Source organism: Cheilinus undulatus, linkage group 11, assembly GCF_018320785.1.
Source record: "Cheilinus undulatus linkage group 11, ASM1832078v1, whole genome shotgun sequence".
Taxonomy (NCBI): domain Eukaryota; kingdom Metazoa; phylum Chordata; class Actinopteri; order Labriformes; family Labridae; genus Cheilinus; species Cheilinus undulatus.
The window spans coordinates 24,954,266-24,974,499 of NC_054875.1; the positions used below are offsets into that span (position 1 = coordinate 24,954,266).

General features: G+C 38.8%; 1 protein-coding gene across 1 annotated transcript; it reads left to right on the top strand.

Annotated features, from left to right (window-relative positions):
- The first annotated feature begins 235 nt into the window (after window positions 1-235).
- On the top strand, window positions 236-19,041 carry acvrl1 (activin A receptor like type 1). The gene is made up of 10 exons (XM_041798867.1): window positions 236-933; window positions 8,115-8,186; window positions 9,620-9,856; window positions 10,144-10,349; window positions 10,446-10,545; window positions 10,631-10,777; window positions 12,344-12,619; window positions 13,041-13,238; window positions 14,082-14,212; window positions 18,052-19,041. Exons 2-10 carry the CDS (start codon window positions 8,117-8,119, stop codon window positions 18,196-18,198), a joined length of 1,512 nt encoding a protein of 503 aa, XP_041654801.1. The 5' UTR covers window positions 236-933; window positions 8,115-8,116; the 3' UTR covers window positions 18,199-19,041.
- The last annotated feature ends 1,193 nt before the right edge of the window (window positions 19,042-20,234 follow it).

A 20,234-nucleotide genomic window follows, 5' to 3' on the forward strand; every position in this document is an offset into this window, starting at 1 on the left:
ATGCCAGATAAAGTTGGTCTATGCAGTACACTGCCCTCTAAACTTAAAACCCAGTTATAATCAAAAGGGCCTTACTGATGAAATGTGGGGTGAAAAGTGGACTAGGTCTTTTTTTTCCCAGTAAAACTGTTACTGTGTCAAAGTCGGGTCTTTGAAGCACATTCCTGTCAGTGCAGTGCAGACGGCAGTCCGCAGGGGAAAGAGGAAAATAAGAGGTTTGGCGAGCAACAGGAAAACCGCTATGAGAACACATTCCAAGCAGTGCAGCTCTCTCTGTAAGGGACAATGAGGGGTGGGACAAAACGGTATACTATTAAAAAAAATATGTAAACTTGCCTTGAGATCGGGACTAAAGACAACAACAAAAACGCGTTCTTACTTAATGGAGGAGGACCTGCTGGGAGGCTTTACTTGGGACGCGGAAGAAGTCTGGTCTGGGTCCAAACGGACGACGATGGTTCGAGTTGAAGGTTTATCAGCGCAGATTTGGACCGAGATGAGATAGGCTACAGCCCCGCTGTTTGTCGACCTCCTGCTGAAAGTCTGCTGTGACTACTAACATTAGATATACATTTTTACTTCTTATCACACTTTGGGACCACTTTATATCAAACGAGACAGCAGTTTCGAGTTTTTTGAGTGAGGAGGAAAACTACGGGGGAACTTTTTCCTTAAAACGGTGGTTTGTTGGTCGTAACCGAAGCAGGAAAAGATGTGAGCCCTCTGTGGATGAAAACATCTGCTGCTGAGCTGTTTAGACGACAAGCAAGACGATTTAGCCCATTCCTGAAATGAAGCCAGCAGTGTTTTAACTTCATTTTTTTCTACCTTTACTCGAAATACTTCGGCATTGGAGGGAAGCTTCTAGCTAACTTTGATATGGGAGACGTGCGGCGTTTGCGTTGGTCACGGTAAAAGGCGAGCAGAAAACAGGTAACCGTTTAAAACTCCACTTTCTCTCCCAGTAGCGGTTTTATGTTAATATTGCCTCTCAATAATGGGTTAAGTAGCCCATGCTGAGCGTTTAGACACATTTGATGGAGCACTACATCACTCCACGTGTTTCCAAATGTGGACAAACAGGTGTCAAGATGTTACCTGCCAAAGCCGACTGAACTGACAGTGAACTCATCATGTCACACTACTTATCACCTAACTTATGTGTAATGTTCATTTCCTCTTTACATCTACAGTGTCTTTTTCTCAGTGTAAACACAACTTTTTCAGCTCTGTATTGCACAACATGACTGCCAGTACCAGTACAACTCACTTTCTCTCACTTGCATTTCTCTAATTTAAGATAATCCGTGAGCTTCCACCATATCTCAAGTTTTTTTCCGCATTGTACATCAAGTTTCACTGATAGATTTACCAGACCCTAACAGTTCCCAATGTTCTATTTGCACCTTTTTTTTCTATGTGAAGATATATCTATGTAGGCTAAATAAATGCTTAAAGCGCCATCTTTTGTGTTAATCAGGAGTGTTTCAAATATTATTGGGCTATTAGTCTTATTAGTCCAACGCAAAGCAGTGATAGCTGCTTAGTGTAACTATAAATAGTTCCAATAAATGCATATGTGGTTCATAATTCATTGAATGAAAAATGCATATTTTAATTTATTGTGAAAAACTGTCCATAAAAAATGTATTGGCTTTTTTAAATTGTCTAAGTACTGATATTGGTATTAACATCAAGGATATATGCCTAGCTGAGCCTACATTTATTTAAATTACTGTGATTGAGTAGTTTTCAAGTACATGCACTTTTTTTGAGTCCCTTTTAAAATCAGTACTTTTACTCCTGCTTAAGTGAGTGACTATACTTTTACTTGAGTGCAGTACTCTTGTACTTTTCCACCTCTGTTGGCCACTTAGTAGCACATAGCAAGAGTATAATTTCACAGCACATTCCAAAATAGCTGCTGTACACGGCAAAAATTAGTGTTGATATCTCAGGGTCAACCATTTCTGTGCCGATTTTTACTCCCAAAATGTAATCTTAACTCAACTCTAAATGTGATGATCTTTAGTGATGGTAATTTGACAGTGTTGATCCTTCAGTTTTTGTTCATCCCTGTAAAGAGTCAAATAATCTAAATTCTGCACACTTCAATATCAAAGCTGGGTTGGCAGAGTTCTCCTGCATGCCCTTGGGCAGAATGTTTGGATATATTTAGATTAATGCATATGTGTTTAGTTGTGTTTGGATGTTGTTGATGTTCAGTGAACCTGATCCATGTGGAGTTCTTTTGGTCAAGTATCTGGTGGATTGTTGTGTTTTTTATATGAAGCACATTTGCACCATGGGTGAGGTTATCCACTGAGTTAGAGATTAACTTTAGGTTACAAAAAAATGCATAGTATTCCTCTTTAATATGCATTGCTTTGCTTTGCTATGAGGTTTACTCTCTGCTTTGTTCTTGGCAGAGGCACATTTGCGCTATGAGCGAAGCTATCCACAGAGTTGGAGTTTGACTTTAGATTTTTGCACAATATTCCTCATCAGTATGTATTTCCTTGCTATGAGGTTGAATCTCTGCTTTGTTCTTGCCAGAGGAGACCCACCTTGCCACAGTTACTGCAGCTCTGTCATGTAGTAAAATATGTGAGACTTTCAAACTTTTTGTTTAGCTTTATGTAGTGTGGACCAATATAGTCACTTTTAAAGTGCTAAATTTAACTCTGTATGAGTTTAATTAACACTGTCAATTTTGCTGTGTATTATAGAGATGTTGCTTTGCCTAAACAACCTGATTGGGGCTCTATTCTCTTGTTCTTGCCAATATATATCTCAGTCATACTTTACTGTACAGCTCTTCAGCTACTCAGTACTTAAAATAAACTTTAAATCAAATACTTTTTACTTTTACTTAAATAGATCTCTAGACATTTACTTTTACTTTTACTTAAGTAAGTTTTAACCAGACCAACTGTGCTTTTACTTTAGTACGATAGTTGTGTACTTTTTCCACCTCTGGCTGTTAGCAGCCAACAAGTTTCTTTTACAGTTTGACACCCTACACACAAAACAAAGCAGTGTTTGCCTAAAGCAGCAACATGTGTCTGTTTTAGCTGCCAACTTTGTACTGAAAGTGGTGCAGTCTGATGCTGTAAATATCTTGATCTTGGCAGTTTGTGCGTTTGTTCTTGAAAGACAGTTAAAATGCTTTTTATTCTTTTAGTTTTTTGTAGAATGCATAGACATGAGGTACTGTGGCCATGGTGGGTTGATGATTTAGTCGCCCCTGTACAAGTTTAACCCAGACTAATAGATTGGGCTGCTCTGCACTGGTTATCTTTATTGCCTTGTACTGAAATGTTATCACAGGAATACAAAAAATACAGATAAAACTCTGTAGCAAGACTTTAACTCTGAGCTGTTGATACATTTAATATGCATACATGGTGTTTTCTTGATACTGCAAATTAATTCATCAGGTTGACAGGATGTTTATGCTGTTGTTTGATTTGGCAGTTCATATTGAGGCATTTGTGTCCAATACTTTCATAAGAAGGTCAGAACTCCATGAGGCTTAAAGCAGTGCCAGTTATTAAAGTATAAGTGTTTATAACCATGATCTGAATTCCTTATTCTGCACTGAAAATGCTGAAGTGAAAAGTTACTTTCACCTATACTTTACCTACCCCACACACATACACGCGAGAGATTTTTGCCATTTTACATGTAGGTCATAAGGTCACATAAGTCCTTTCAAGGTGTAGGTGGATGCCAGATTTCATACACAAACCTCCCTGATATTCTTCTTCTTTGGTTTGTCTGAAGAATATCCATCTCTTTCTCCCTCTGACATGCATTCACGTAGGTATTCATGTGAGAGCATGTAGACGCCGACTGAGCCATAAAGCCAGCCAAGCCCGGCTTTGTCTGGGAAACGAAGATACAATCAGTGTGTCGCTGTAACTAGCAGACGGCCCCAATCTCTGGATTATGGATTTATTTTACTGGGTAAAAACACGCAAATAGAACAAAAGCATGTCAAATAAGAGCCTATGTTATTGAAAAGGAACTGAATGTGCTGCTGTTTAGTCATTTCAACCACATGCTAGAAGCTTTACAGTAACTCTGCTTGAAGTTATTTTCCAGAAACGCAGTAATAGGCTTTATTTGATGTGAAGAGGCCCGGCGGAGGGGCTGTTAGAGGCTGCTGTGCTATGCCATGTCCCCCTCCATCCACTCTAACCACAGAGTCATCCAGATGGAATGAGAGATCTGCCTCCCTAAGTAAAAGCTCTGCAGATGAGAGGAAGAGATGACAATGGATCTTTTCCCTTTGGGTCAGGCGTTCGTGGCGTTAGACAGAACAGAGACAAACAGGAGAGAGCTCAGAGAGGAAGTGTGCTGGAGACTCAAGTCAGGCGATGGAGGATGTGATTAGTGCTCTTTCCTATGTCGCAGCCCTTAGGTTGATAAAACTGATCACTGGAGAAATAAGAAATATTTATGCTGCTCCACTGAGAACATGTTGATTCTGTGGGTGGAGTGAGTTTGGACTATTCCCTCACTGGACCCACACATTAACCACAGTTTACATGTAGACTGCATGATACAGGAAGTGCTCATTTCTGTTTGGTGAAATGTGGTTCGTGGTCACCGTGACTTTGTGCAAAAGGTCCTCGTGTTAAACTTGAGCCTTGCAGCAAAGCATGATGGGAAGAGTACAGATAGTTCCATAGACGTATTTAGTCTTCTGTGAAATGAAAAAGAAAGAAACTACCACAGCAGAGGTTTGACATTTGATATACTGTGGAAACTCCCTTCAGAACATAGTCCATGTCGTATCAGTCATACTCAGGGTTTCCACTCTCCCTCCTCTGTTCTTTTCTCTCATAAATGACATTTGACCTACTCAATCAAATGACAGGGTTATGGTGTGAAGGCTTCCTGTACTGTTACATAAATATATCAAGCTAGATGAATCAAAGGAGGATATCCGTAGTCTGTGCTGACACATGTGAGTTCCTCTGCCAGATGTGTGCAGTTGGTGCAAGGTCAATATACAGCGAAACGTGAGGTATGATCACCTTTTTTCTGAAAAATTATGCATTTTATTGTAAGTTTAACATTATTGTTATTGACAAGGATTGATCTGATCCTGAGTTCAACTTTCCTGTTAATTTCATTCATCATCCTACCTTCAAAACTTGTAAATTGGGGGAACAGATTATTGGACCTTTTTAAAGTTTTAGTTTTTTACTATTTGGTTTCATTTTAGCATACTGTAACTTATTTACATTTCATTGATTCAAATTAATTCCCAGCACTGGCTTGGTCTATCTCGATGAGATCTGTAACTGTTGTTTTATTCCTGTAGCTGCTGACCAACAGGTGCAACTTAAAATTGGAGTATAATGAGATAGACTGACAGTATTCTTTTGTTGCAAATCTGGAAACTATAATCATATTCTAAAGGGTAAAAAAAATGAAATAGGAAAGTGTAAATTCCTCAGCATATGATCAGCATATATCGCTGTAAGTATGCTGTGTAAATATACACAATAGCTAAATCTGGTTTAAGTAGTTTCAATTTACAATTACAGGACATGGCTGCGTGGTTGGGCTGTGGTTAGCGCTGTTGCCTCACAACAAGAAGGTACTGGTTGAATCCCCGTCAGATGTGGTCTTTCTGTGTGGAGTTTGCATGTTCTCACAAAGCATGCCTGGGTTCTCTATGGGTACTCTGGCTTCCTGCAACAGTCTGAAGACATGCTTGTTAGGTTCATCAGTGACTCTAAATTGTCAAAGTTGTGGATGTGAGAATGAATTCTTATTTTTATAGAGGTAGCCCTCTTGCCCAATGACAGATGGGATGACATCAGCACCCCTGTGACCCCAAATGGGATTAGCCACCCTATGAAAATTTCAGTTTTAAAAAGTACTCCCTAAGTGCTTTTAAACATCCAGCCATCCATTTTCTATACTGCTTATCGCAGGGGGGGCCGGAGCCTATCCCAGCCATCATTGGGCGGGAGGTGGGGTACACCCTGGACTAGATGCCAGTCAATCACAGCGCTGACATATGGACATAAACAACCAGGCACGCTCACACCTACAGCCAATTTAGAGTCACCAATTAACCTAACAAGCATGTTCTTGTTGGTAGGAGGAGGCCAGAGTACCCGGAGACAACCCACACATGCACGGGGAGAACACAACCTGAGAGGCTGCCTTTTGAGTACCAAATGCATTTCATCTGCTAGGTTTGAATCCTGATCCTGGCACTGTTTGGATGCTCCCCTTATGTCCAGTCTGAGCAGTTAGCTCAGATACCTGTCTTCTTTGTACAATGAAAAAGGGAGAATCACAGAGGTGTTGGTTGTAGGTAACACAACCATGAACTACTTGAATCCTTGAGGTTACTCTTGTTTCCAGACTAAGTGATACTTTTGTGAGTTATTCTGTCTGCTCACATTTGAGATTAACTTAAGTGTGAACCACCTCAGAGGTTATAGGACGGACCTGTGATGTCACCTGTCACAGGTCAAGTCATAGAGGTCTTGTATGTATCTTTAAATAAAAAATCTGAACATTAGCCCATTGTTGTAGGTTTTTAAGGGATTTTTGTTTTGCATTTGATAGGACAACTTTAGAGAGATAAGAAATGTTGGTTGGGAGAGTGAGGGGATGACATGCACCAGACAGTGCCAGGATCAAGAGTCAAACCTGTGTGACAAGGGCCTCTAGATAGATAGACAGTTGTTTATTGTCATTGCATTGTAAAAATGCAACAAATTTACATTTGGCAGTCTCCTCTGTAGCAGCAAACACAGTGGTCCAAGCGGTGGTTAGAAATCCTCAGCCTCACATCATCCATCCTGTTGGCGAGGGAGCGGGCATCCAGGAGAAAGATGCTCAGTATGGCAGGTTTGTTTGGGGTCACTCTTAGCCTAGCCTGCAGCCCGGCTTGTTTGCCCTGCTTCTGCCTTCTCGCACAATGCCATCACTGCCTCCTCCCCATTGGCTGTAGATGTTGTTTTGCTCCACGTCCTCTTCCTGTCAGTCTCCGAGCGCCCCATTCTCCAGATAATCTCCATCGGGAAACATACAAACTCCGTGGGCACCCTGTCAGTTCTAGTGTAAGTGTAGGGCTTTGTTTTGCTGCTAGTGATAGAGTGCTGAGCCGCTGCGTTCATATGCGCAGCCCCATGTTACCTCAGTAGGTAGCATTCAGCAGTCTCCTGTTGATCAGGCAGTGTTCCGTTGCAGTTACTGGCAGTTGTTATAGTAGTTGTAACTCTATTGCCTCTATTCATGTCAGCCTGCTCCACCAGCTGATCTGAAATAGCACTATATTGTCTAATGCTTACAGAAACATTGGTCTGATCTTATTTTTCACTAGTACTGTCAAACAGTATTTTGTATCTTAAACTGATATCCTAATTTATTGTTAAATGATATTGCCCTGGTATTGACTGGTATGGCTTCAGCAGTGAGAAAGAATGAGTTCTGTATGAAGGCCCTCCTGCTTGCGTGACCCTCAGCAGTGGAGTCCTAAACAATGAGCAGACCTGAGTCTCGCCGGCCAGGCAGGGTGGGGCCACTCAATGGCAGGAAGCATAGCCATCAATATTTACTCTGCGAGCAGGGCAGTCGAGGAGTCGACAGGCCTGGAGCCTGGATAGCACAGCTCCACACACAGTCTCCATACACATACACAAACTCTGAAGTGCTGTTAGACTCCTTCCCCTAAGCCCCTTTTTCCCACCCAATGCAATTACAGCACAGGCAGACTGGCTGGGCCCTGGGACTGTTGTTTTGGACCTCAAAGCTTCCTGCATCAACATTTGCAGCATCGGATAGCCTGGTGGTTGCATTGTGCGCCCCATAAAGAGAGGCTATACTGTACGGCTCAAAAGTGCCCACTTACTTTTTCAGCAGCTCTAGTTTATTGGAGTAAAACTTGACATTCATATCCCCCACTGGCATTCAGCAAATGCTTACATTAAAGGATGACTCAAGCACAACAGCTACCTGAATACTCATTATTATAAGCAAATAATAGATACACGAGTTAGTACTGCAAAACATTGCTGTATTGTTATTTTGTCCCAACCCTAATATTAACTGTTGTTCATTTTGCCTCTATTTTACAGAGATGGGAAACTCTACCCTGTGCTCACTGGTGATTGTTGGGGTGCTTTTGTGGATCTCTGCTGTCCATGCAGGTGAGAGCTGTAGTTCTAGCCAGCTCCCCCTGTGTAAAACAATGAGAATCTGTTCCAGCAAACAAGCTCCGACAGGCAGAGTGAACAATGCAGTACCTACATGGCATAAACAGCAGAATCAAAGTGTGTTAGTGGTTGGGGAACTACTCGAATATCATCTTAGGTGTTAGCGCACAAAACCGCAGATTATAGGTTTAGGAGATCAGATAGATCACTGGATAAAAGAGACAGAAGTTCATTGTGATGCTTAGTGTCACGAGAAATGCAGCTTTGGCTATTTTCAACCCGGAGTCCCATCAGCATTTTAAATTGACATTTTTATTCATTTTCAGTCCTCTGTAAATTAGTTTTTCTTTATTTATGAGAAAACATTTGCTACTTGTCTGTATGAACTTGCATTCACACATTATGTGTAGACAGTGAAACTGAATTAGAAGTTCTGGCTTTACCTACAACCAAACCCACACTGTGCATCAGATCAACTCCATTTTAAAGCTAAAGAAGGACAGAGGTAAGCAGTAAGTTCTGGTTATGAGAAGTACTACCAAGTAGCCTCTCTTTCACTGAGTCATTAGGGTTCTTTATTTTCCTTTGTTCTATTTTCTAAGAATTCTACTTCAGGCACACTGTATACTGTTTGATACTAACAATTACAGAAGGTGTCCCTGTGAACTAAACCACCTCTCTCACCTTTTTGATGTCTTGTAATTTGAAAAAAACATTAACTCATTTTATCGCTGGGATTTCCCCCTTAGTAAAGAACATTTTACTAGAATATACAGTGCATTCAGAAAGTATTCAGACCCCCTTCCCTTTATGTTACAGTTAACCTGTTTTCAATTTAATCTGTTTGCATGACTTTCATATAACGAGAAAAGGAGAAAAGCTGTTGAAAGTGGCCTTCCTGGCTAGTGCTGATCCCAAAAGCAGCTAAAAGTAGCTCGCAGTGTTACCCGGAGGGCCACTTTCTCTTTTTTTATTTGTTGAGCTTTTTGTGATCATTATGATGAGACAGCTGAAGACATACAGGAAATACAGGGAGACAACAGGGAGAAGATATGCTTCAAACAGCTCTGGGGGTGGGAATCAACACTTCATTCTGTTCATCAAGCACTGTGGCCACTGTATATGTGTGCCTACCAGTTGTGCTCAACCAGGCCCAAGGGAGGCCACTTTTGACAGCTTTTCTCCCTTTTTATGCAAAATTCCTCCAAAAAACCAACACCATGGTTTACTGTTTCATAAAAAAACACTTAATGATGTGCAGTTTTTTAATTGAACGGTCCTCAGTTCAAAATGAGATCAAAGAAATTGAGGTGGGTGAAGCTCCTCTGCTTACCATCTTTTGTTATTATTTTGATTGAGAGCCTTGCATACTGTGCATTTAACTGTTAGATGATGTCTGAAATTGTCTGTACATCTTTGTACTTCAGAGTCTGAAGATGATGAGAAGCTGCTGTGTACATGTGAGAATGAAAAGGGCACATGCAAGAATGGAACTTGCAAAGGGGACTTCTGCTTCTACTCCTGGGTGCAAGGCTATGAGGAGAGGGGCTGCTTCTCCAGAAAAAACAGCAATGAGAACTGCAAAACTGCCTTTAGGGGCTTCTTTATCAAGTGCTGCCAGAAGAATTACTGCAATGCTCTCACGACAGCACCTTCAGACGTCAGTCAGTATCCAAAACCTTTACTTTACAACATTTTTTCACCATATTTATATACATTGAAAAGCACTGCTATATTGATCCAGGTGGTATAGTAATGTTTATTCTTCTTAAAGTCACCCCATAGTTCATTACTTTGTTCTTAGTGGATTCAGAGCTTTTCTCTACATAGTAAGTGGTTCCCCCTTGTGGTCTTTTAGAGCAAATATGCTGCTCTGTTGCTGACACTGGTTTCACTAAGAACTGTCTGTGTTTGTGTTTATTCTTGTGTCTGAATGCTAATGTGTATCCAGATGGAGAAACAACAACACCGCCTCCAGATGTCAGTCGTCCCGAGCTGTGGATCACTGTGTCTCTGCTGCTTTTAATCACGGCTGCCAGTGTGTGTGGCTTGCTGCTTTTCCTGCGCTTCAGACACACACACTGCAGACTGAAAAATGCTGAAGACCATGATGCCACCATGCTTAAGGTCCCCAATGGAGAAGACCCCACATACGGTGTAAGATATTTGGAAAAATAATAATGATATCCAAAAATGTTGGAAATTTTTGATCTTCACATATGTTGTTTTTTCTTTCCCTGTCTTATTCTCCAGGAAATCTTTGATGAGTTTTGCACATCAGGGAGTGGGACAGGGCTGCCATATCTGGTCCAGAGGACTATGGCCAGGCAAATCTCACTCGTTGAGTGTGTTGGTTAGTCTCCTTGCTGAAATTTGCTGCTCTTTTTTACCCTGTTTTGTTTATTTGTAGTTGTTTAACTGTGTCACTCTGTTTCCAGGTAAAGGCAGGTATGGAGAAGTATGGAGGGGAACTTGGATGGGGGAGAGTGTGGCTGTCAAGATCTTCTCCTCACGGGACGAGCAGTCTTGGTTCAGAGAGACAGAGATATACAACACTGTACAGCTAAGGCATGACAACATACTGGGTAAGCACAAAAAGTAGTATAGAAATTGTTTTTCTGTTGCATTTTGAGTGTAAACAGCAGCAAATAAGGTAGTTATTTATTGTTTAATGCAAATTAATCACGTGAAATAAAATAATGACAGCACAAAGTATTAAAAACTAAAAAATAACCATTTTTCATTACAGATTAACCTCCTAAAGAAGATTTATACAATTTAGAAACTGTGTCATACTTTACATTACAATCATTGCTTTACAATCAGTGCTGTGCACTCTGGCACAGTGTGTTTTTTGTGTTTTTCAACTGAATATTGAAAGAACAAATAATACACTGATTTATTTCACATGCAAATTCTCATGGAGCCTCATCCACCACAATTAGCCCCTAAAAAACAATAATGTGACCAAGCAGAGGAAAGAAGCAGGTCATTACAGACCAAAGAATGTTGTATAAATCATTCTTTCATCATGAAGCCTGATTCTCCACTACAGCTCTGTTATTTATGAATGAAATTCAACTGCACTGCAGATTTCTTTTTTAAAGATTGTTTTTATTGATTTTATTTTTTTTATCAAGGAGCTGAGTCAACACTAGTATACAACTTAAGTCCACAAAGATGTATGAACAGCCCCCTAACCCCTCCTCCAAGCCTTTAAAACTTTAGCAGTGCCTAGTAAATGCTAGTACCAGTGCCTGGTGAAGTCAGTTCTGCAGTCTTGAGTCTCTTTTGATGTCACTTGAGATGACATTGGGTCCAAATGAGAAGTCCTTTTTGCTTAAGAAAGTTCCTAACTGAGTGAAACAACTGTAAAATACTTGAGTGCCGGCAATGATAGGGCTGTTGGAATTATCCAAATGATAAGGAAAGGAGCTTTGTTGCTTGCTATATTACCTTCTTTAACATACAGTATGATACTCTAGACCATCCTTTACCTAAGGAGAGAAGAAAAGACAACCCACAATTCATGTTTCATTCACTGCACTAAACAACACAGAGTGCAAGCTGAGTAATAGATGCACATTTTGTAGTCCATCAACTTGAAATTGTGGTTTTTACACAATTTACCCATGTCATGTCCATAACTTTCACCTATGGACAGTCTGCTTCCTTTATCACTGTGGTTCTCCTTTCCTATTCTCTTACTCCAACCTTTCCTTGACCCTGTGATGTTTTTCATTTAGGTTAAGGAAAAGTGGATAGGAAAGGACATAGGGAGTAATTTTTTTTTTTGATAGACCCTGGGAATATGTCATTTTGACTGTGTGTCAGGAGTGGCTCTAGATGGATGTCCAGGATGGCCTGGGCCCCACTTGAAATGTGATTTGCCAGATTTCCTAACCAGAAATTCTCAACCAGCAATTTAGGATGTTTCACAACAGACTACTTAGTGCCATTTCAGTGTAATAGATCTTGAGCATTTAAATATTTTTAGAAGTAAATAAAAGTATTTAAAAATCGTAATTAATCATGTTGAACTAAGCCTCTATTGTGACTTATTGGGGTTCATTTTTTAACTGATTGAAAGCACTAAGTTTGTTTGGTCAGCCAGAATAAAGTAATTTTGATAGCTAATCTTCTGTCTTTAGGTTTTATTGCCTCTGACATGACATCCAAGAATTCCAGCACCCAGCTGTGGCTCGTCACCCACTTCCATGAGCTGGGCTCGCTCTACGACTTCCTGCAGTACAGCAGCCTGGAGCCCGAGAGCTGCCTGAGGATGTGTCTGTCTGTGGCCTGTGGCTTAGTTCATCTCCACACCGAGATTGTCAGCTCCCAGGAAAAGCCCGCTATAGCCCACAGAGACCTGAAAAGCAGAAACATCCTGGTGAAGCGCAACGGGCAGTGCTGCATCGCAGACCTAGGTAAGGGTTGTGTGACACAGAAGTCAAAATAGTCCTTCATTTGTTTAATTATTTAAAACAAATATCTGCACCAAAATTAAGTGCCTTTTGTGTATTAACTAAGATTTGTCCTGAGGTCCTGATTTAGAAAAAAACAACAAACACTCACCCATCCTATCTACCTGCATCTAGATATTCCTCACCTGGAGCAAAATTACTACTTCTAGCAAGATAAAAGGAAAAACGATTAACATTGGCAATAGCACACATATCCCAAAGCATTTTTCTTATTAAAAAAAGAGTAGATAAATGACTGAATAAACCTGAATGCAGTTATAAAATCATGCAAAACAATGTGCACAGCTCTATCAGACTGGTTACATTTATTCTGTAAATCACCATAGATTTACAAAATTTGTGCTCTTTCCTACCCTCCCCTTAGGTTTAGCCGTTATACACTCCCAGTCCCATGACTACCTTGATGTGGGCAACAACCCTCGGGTGGGAACCAAGCGCTACATGGCCCCTGAGGTGCTGGACGAGACCATACGTATGGATGTCTTTGAGTCCTACAAGCAAACTGACATCTGGGCTCTGGGCCTGGTCTTTTGGGAAATAACCCGTCGGACCATTGTTAATGGTAAGAAATCAATCATTTAAGACTATGTTACCTTTATCTCCATGCTCAAATATGTAAGTGTTTTTGAATTTTGATGTAGAAAATGCTATGTAATGTTTGTATATCTGAGTTGTCTGCTTTTTGGTTGATGTACTCTTTATCTACTCCAGCCACATTATGTTACAATAGTGTTTTCTTTGTCATGTCTGTCTGGCTCTGGATGAGTGTACATAAGAGGCAGTTAGTCCCATGTCTCTCAGCACTCCAGTGTTTTCCTAGTCTGTGTCTGTCTCTACTATCCTCTCTCACGATTAGCACCGCAGTAATTATAAACAGTCTTATCTGGTGTCAGCACTCTCTTGTACATAGTCCAGATGCCAGCACACACAATTTAGAAATCCATGCACAAACTACCACATAAACATACTTGAACAGGATGAAAAGACATGTATAATTGTGAGTGTGTCCGTGCTCTCACACAATCTACTACACACACTCAGCAAGCCTTGCAGATCTCCATCCCAGTCGCCCGGGAATTGATATCTTTTGCTGCTCACTTGTTTAGTCAAACATACTTTACAAAACTCCCACTGCAGACTATCTCCATTTCTAAATGTGCTATTTCAGACCTTGTATGAAGATAAATGTGACTTTGAAATGTATGAGGAGATAAATCAGTGGTTTTAGAGCTATTGCTTCATGAGGATGATAAATGGTTTTCATGGCCTCCTTTTTCCTCACCTGTCTTCCCTCTAAATCTGACAAACCTACAGGCAAGACTTGCATTGTGATATTTAGTAATTTCTTAACTTAAGATAAAACATAAACTGAACCTTTTTCTTTTTCTTCTTATTGTTGTTCTAGGGATTGTGGAAGAATACCGTCCTCCATTCTTTGACCTGGTGCCCTTAGACCCCAGCTTTGAGGAGATGAAGAAGGTGTTGTGTGTGGACCAGCAGAGGCCCTGTCTGCACAACCGGCTCCATTCCCACCCTGTAAGCCGACTGATTATTTACACACACAAAAACACACAAATCAACATTTAAGTGTCGTTATATTCCTTAACTCCTATTCGTGCAGGATTAGTATTACCTGACCCCTGATCATTTGTAATAACTTTTGTAAACATCTGTGTAATTAATCCTGTATGAATCGACAGACATGGTCGATTCATACATGCCTACCATTTTTGAGCACACAGACATATCCATAGGTGATGCTTATTTCTGCAAATCACCATCTCTGTAATTAGGGGTGTTCATTTTGTATATTGTGCGGTCTGTGTGACTTTTTCTGCCCCATTTTGCAGTTGAAAAGGCCATTACAGTATGAATTTGAAGACAAAGGAGTAGACACACTGTTGGGTCTTTGTAGTGTCACATACAGTGGCTCTTTGGAAACATGGGTCTGCTTCACTCAGTTCATCTTGTAAAAGGATGTTTTCATGAGTTAAATAAAGGTTATAATCAAAGAAATTCAACTGTCGTTCGAAAAAGCAATCCAAGGCCCACCGTCGGTTGTGTATAAAACTAAAATTCCATTATTTTACATGGTAAGATACTTTTTAAAATAGCTGACAATTTGCGACCTACTCAGGCCTTCTTCTTTCAATTGTCCTCCCTTTCTTTACTTATGCAACCACCCCTTCAAAAGTGAACTGAGGCTATTTACAGTACTCTTCATTCCAGCTAATATTCACAAACAACTTTAATTTGCTTGATTTACTTCTTTTAAACTCTGCTACCCAAACACACGTGCATCCACCTCGCCCCTTTCAATACACACAGCACTTCTGCTCTGCCTACTACAGCTTCTTTTTTCATGTGCCAGATCTTATATCGTTATTACTAAGCCACACATTTCATGCAAAACACAGGTTGTGTTTTGAAATGTGTCCCTTCGTATTCGGTCATTAGGCTACAACAGCTGATCTGCATGATTAGGGTTGCTGTTGGTACATATCCTTGTGATGTAAAATTGACATGCTGCAGAATAACACTGACTGCATCAGCTGCAGGAAACTTTTTAAAACACTGACTGAGAAAGTTCATGTTTAATTTAAGATCTCTTGTGCATCTCTGCTACACAATAAGAGAAAAAAAACTGAATATTTTTTGTGAGTCTAATTACCCAGTAATTTTATAGTACTTAGTGGTAATTATTTTTTGATAATTTCTCAAGAATAAGGTGGTAATTACTTTATAATAAATTGGCATTTTATCAAGAAATACCTTGAAAATATGGTGTTATTAAGGAAGGATTAACCTAATGATAATATATTATTATATAGTAATTCCTTGTAATATTGTAGTAATTCTCTGGCATTAATGCAGCATTTTACTCTAACTCTAAAAATAACTTTAAAATATTCAGGAAGGTGTAACTTTAATTGAGTGGTCCAAAATTAAGACAATACCTGGGGATTATCAAGCAACATACAGAAAATTATCGTCCTATTTCAAATAAATAACTTGGTAAAATACCACCTAATTACAGATAATTGCCACACTATTACGAGGGTTAGCAGGGCCGGTTCTGGGCAGATGCAATATAGGCACTCCTGTGCTTCTCTCTTACTGTGTCACTCAGCAACTGCCCTCTCTCTCTCTGTCTCTCGCCCCTGCACCTCTTTCTCTCTACACACCTGTCCTGGGACGTAAGCAGCAGAGCAGGCATATGGAGAGATCATATGTCCAGATAGAAAAATTAACTTGTCTTCTGATTGTTCCAAGACAGTGGGTAACTTAGAGAACATTCATCAATGTGCATGTTTTTGTCATAATTTCTGTTGATTGGTGCTGATAGGCCATTAATAAGTTAAGCAGAACTTGCAAGCTCAAATGATGCTTTCATACAAACACACCTTAGCCATCAAGATCATCATGGGAGAAAAATGAAGGGAGATTTGCTGATTTTTAATCAAACCGTAGCCTTTCTGAAAGTCTGTGTCAGAAAATATTTTGCAATAGGGAGGCCTAATAACACAATTTCTCTTAAAAATACATATGACTTTCTCAACAACTCTGATCATTAGCCTATGATTGATAGCAGATGTGCATTGATAGTGTTCAAATGTAGGCTAGAGTATTTGGATGTAAATGGGGGGCCTACAGAGGATGAAATAGCATCAAAATATAGAGCATAGTTGTCCTTAATTTCTTCCCTCAAAAATTCCCTCCATATCTCCACATCCCAGCAGGTTGCAGTCAACTAGATTTTGACAGAAATAGTAAATCAGTGACCACTGTCCTTGGAATATTGTAGGCAATGAAGAAGAAATGTGTGTTATTGTAGAGAAACTGATACTAACACAAAAAATATAACATTTAATCTGAAGATTTGATACAATATTTAGACAAGAGCACAGAATGAAGGAAAGAAAGAGAGCTGTGTTATAAAGAAAGACATGAAAAAGATGCTAAATAGCAACACATAACACAACATAAACTGTGACTTTACATGAGTATTGTCAATGCCTGTGAATAATATGGAAAGACAAAAGTAACAACAACAGTAGAATTTATAATAATGATAATTTATTACATTAAACTAATGGTTAAAAATGCACATAAATTCAAACAATAAAAGAAAATGATACTTACTGCAGGGCAAATTTGAGGTACACATTTCTGAATATTAGTGCTTAATTTGATTAGTAGTAAAGTGCCCAGAGTGCATGAAATAGTCACAAAATAGAGCGGAGGAGAAAACCACATACCCCCTATGAAGGTCTTAATAGGCCCATTGACATCCTCATATCTTTGCACAGTGGAATTATCTAAAGCCATACTGTACAGTCTTTATTGAAATCTAGTTCTAATATTAGTGAGTATAATTTATTACATATTCTCAGAGGTGACGATGAAGTGCTGGGGATGTGGTGTACCAAACTGGAATCTAGCCAAATATCACATTACCCAAGAATTAAAGCAGTACTATGTGGATTTATTCAATAATAAGTGCATTATTATAAGGCAAATACTTCCTTAATATGACAAAGTTATTACTTAAAATGCCAACTTATTACAAGGTAATTACCACTTTAATCTTAACAAATTACTAGATTATTACACTTATTACTATAAAATTGCTAGATAATTAGGGCCCACTAAAATAGAGTGCTGCCAAAAAAACATATTAGGTGGCATTTTCTGATATAAGATAATTTCTTTGCAATCCCCAGGCATTTATATTGTTGCAGGTATTAATGCAGAACTGTAAGATGTGGCAGTAAAAAGTGTGTAACCTGTTCAGTAAGTCAGCATTGGTGCATACTTGATGCAGAGGTTTTTAACTATTCAGTCCCACTCTGAATTCTAAGGTCTTGGACAACAGTCAATGTTACAGACTTTCTGCAAGAGCACGCAACTGGACTGAGAGTATGTAGGGAGAAGTGTGAGAAAGTCCCACACATCACAATGTCTGATTAAAGAATATAAATGCCTCTAAAAAGATAATGTCAGACTAATATATTCATTTACTGCAATTTGATGTTAATTTCATGTTGTAATGCTCTTCATCCATTTAACTTCTTCCCATAAATGATGATCACTTTCCAGCTCTTCCACGTCTTTAATCCCACTGCCAGCTTCTTTTTTATAGTACCACCATGCACCAGTGAAACTGACAGAGCACACACGTCAGGACAACTGTATACTGCTGTATTTATATTTTGCCCCGTCCCTGTTCTTAATGGCTTTGATTCTAAGTTATGCCTGTGAAGAAAAAAACATACAAGCAAGCACAAAATATATTACTTAACATGTATTGTACAGTGTTATATACTGTTTTAATAGCCAGGTGATATTTTTCGGATTTGTTTCTGTGTATCCAGATCATGTCTGCCATTGTGAAGATCATGAAGGAGTGTTGGTACCAGAGCCCATCAGCCCGCCTCACAGCCCTGCGGGTAAGGAAGACCCTCTCCAAACTGGACAACGAAAGTGACTTCTGCATTGAGAAACTCAAGCGGGACGTCTAGAGTTGAAAACCAGGACAAAAAAGGGACAGGAAAAAAGGCCAGAAGGGATAATTCAGCACATACCAACCGCTCAAGGTGCATATCATTAGCATATTTTCAGATAATGACTCACACAATCACCGGATTAGATTAGAACCATATGACTCTGGGCAGTAGCGTCTAGACTGGCTCACACCTGAGGCTATGATTTTGAGCCTAATTTTGCAGCTGCAGTTTATTAAGTGCCTCGAGCCAGGGGGTCCCATAAATGAGAACATAAAGATCTAATATTTCACACATTTCTGTCATGGTTATTTTCACCTAATAAAGATTTCATACACGTCCTTGACAGAATTATTACAATCTGTAGACTGCTCTGCAAACAGCTAATTCTCCCAGGGAAAACCTTGCAGAACAAAACAAGCAGTAAAATTGCACTTGGGGGGTTTTACCACATTGACCAAAGACAGACTTTTTTTACGCAACATTCATAAACTATGTAATTCATACCATGCTCATTATATCAAAGCACATTATCTGTTGTGTCGGCATTATTCACTCATATAGAATGGGCCTTTCTTATCTGCACACAGATACACTGAGCTATTTAGTTGTACATATTATAAGCATTTAAGTTTTGTATTGTCTCAGCAATGGGTTTAATGTAAATATATTTCAAAGTGGGGTTTATTTCTATTACTCAAAAAGACATTTTTTGTACACTTAAGTCACATATTGTCAAATTATTTTTTATTCTTATTTTTATAGGCCTAAAATGTACTATCACTCTGAGTATGCTAACCAAAGGAATTCACAAAAATACATATGATACTGTATGTATTGAATAAAATAATGTGTTTTTCAGCTTTTTGTGCTGTGGACAGTTTTGTTCTTTTAGTGTATGCAGTTCTCGTATTGACCAGCAGAGGGCATCAGATAACAGATAAACTCTGATTCAAGATGTTTCCAGTAATGCAGCTTATCCAGAGAGCTTTACACTGTAATCTGTTTTGTAATCATGTTTTCATTTGCATTTCATCACTTTAAAACTATTGAATCAGCACTTTAGACAAATGTTACATCACAAAACCAAATAACAGCAAGAGTTGCCAATATTAGCTGGAGGTAAATTGATTACCAATCAGAACCAATATAGCTTATCATATGTGTACATGTGCCTCTTGCAAAGATGCAAGATTTTTTTTTTTTTTTTTATAATGTAGAATATTCACTTTTTCTCTCCATGGCTTTAGCTTCAGGGATACCTGAACTGGAAAATATTAATATAAGAACATCACACAGGCCTGACTGAATTAGGCCATCATGAATAAACATGTAGCAAAAATAGTTACTCTTCACAGTTTTCTTATATTTTTCAATATATATTGAAGTTCTATTTTTACCTTGTAGTGATGTTTTACTGTTTAATATTTAATGTAGTAAAGGGTTTAGGCATACACAATCCAATAATTTTCCTTTTTTTATTTTATTTTTTATTTATTTATTTTTATTTATTTGTTTTATTATTATTATTCTTTTTTTTTTTTTTTTGTAAAATTAAAAGGTATCCATCAAGTTTTAAATGTATAACTAAAGGCTCTCATTATTCATACTTAATGTAGACACTTTTTTATTTAACCCCTTTAAACCTGTTGTATCATATTTGATACATACTTTTATGATACCTCTGTCTTACTAATATGATGAATAAATTACGAAAAACTACCGAATACAATCTGATAAATGATAAAAGTGGGTTATCAGTTACCAAAAACACCTAATGTATCAAATGAGATACAAAAAATACATATGTTAAATTTTATGGAAATTTGGATTTCAGTAGAAAGTTAAATAATTATTTCAGTTCCAAAACTTTTCTGGCTATAATTTGTGTTTTCAGGCTTTAATGGGTTAAGATGAGCCACAAATTTTACCTTTACAGCCATAGCATAACGGTTCTGGATGAGTTTCATTCATAGGCAGTTTGACATTATTTTTTACATTTTTGATCATTTTCATTGGTTAAGCTCATGCCAAAATCTTTTTGAACACATTTT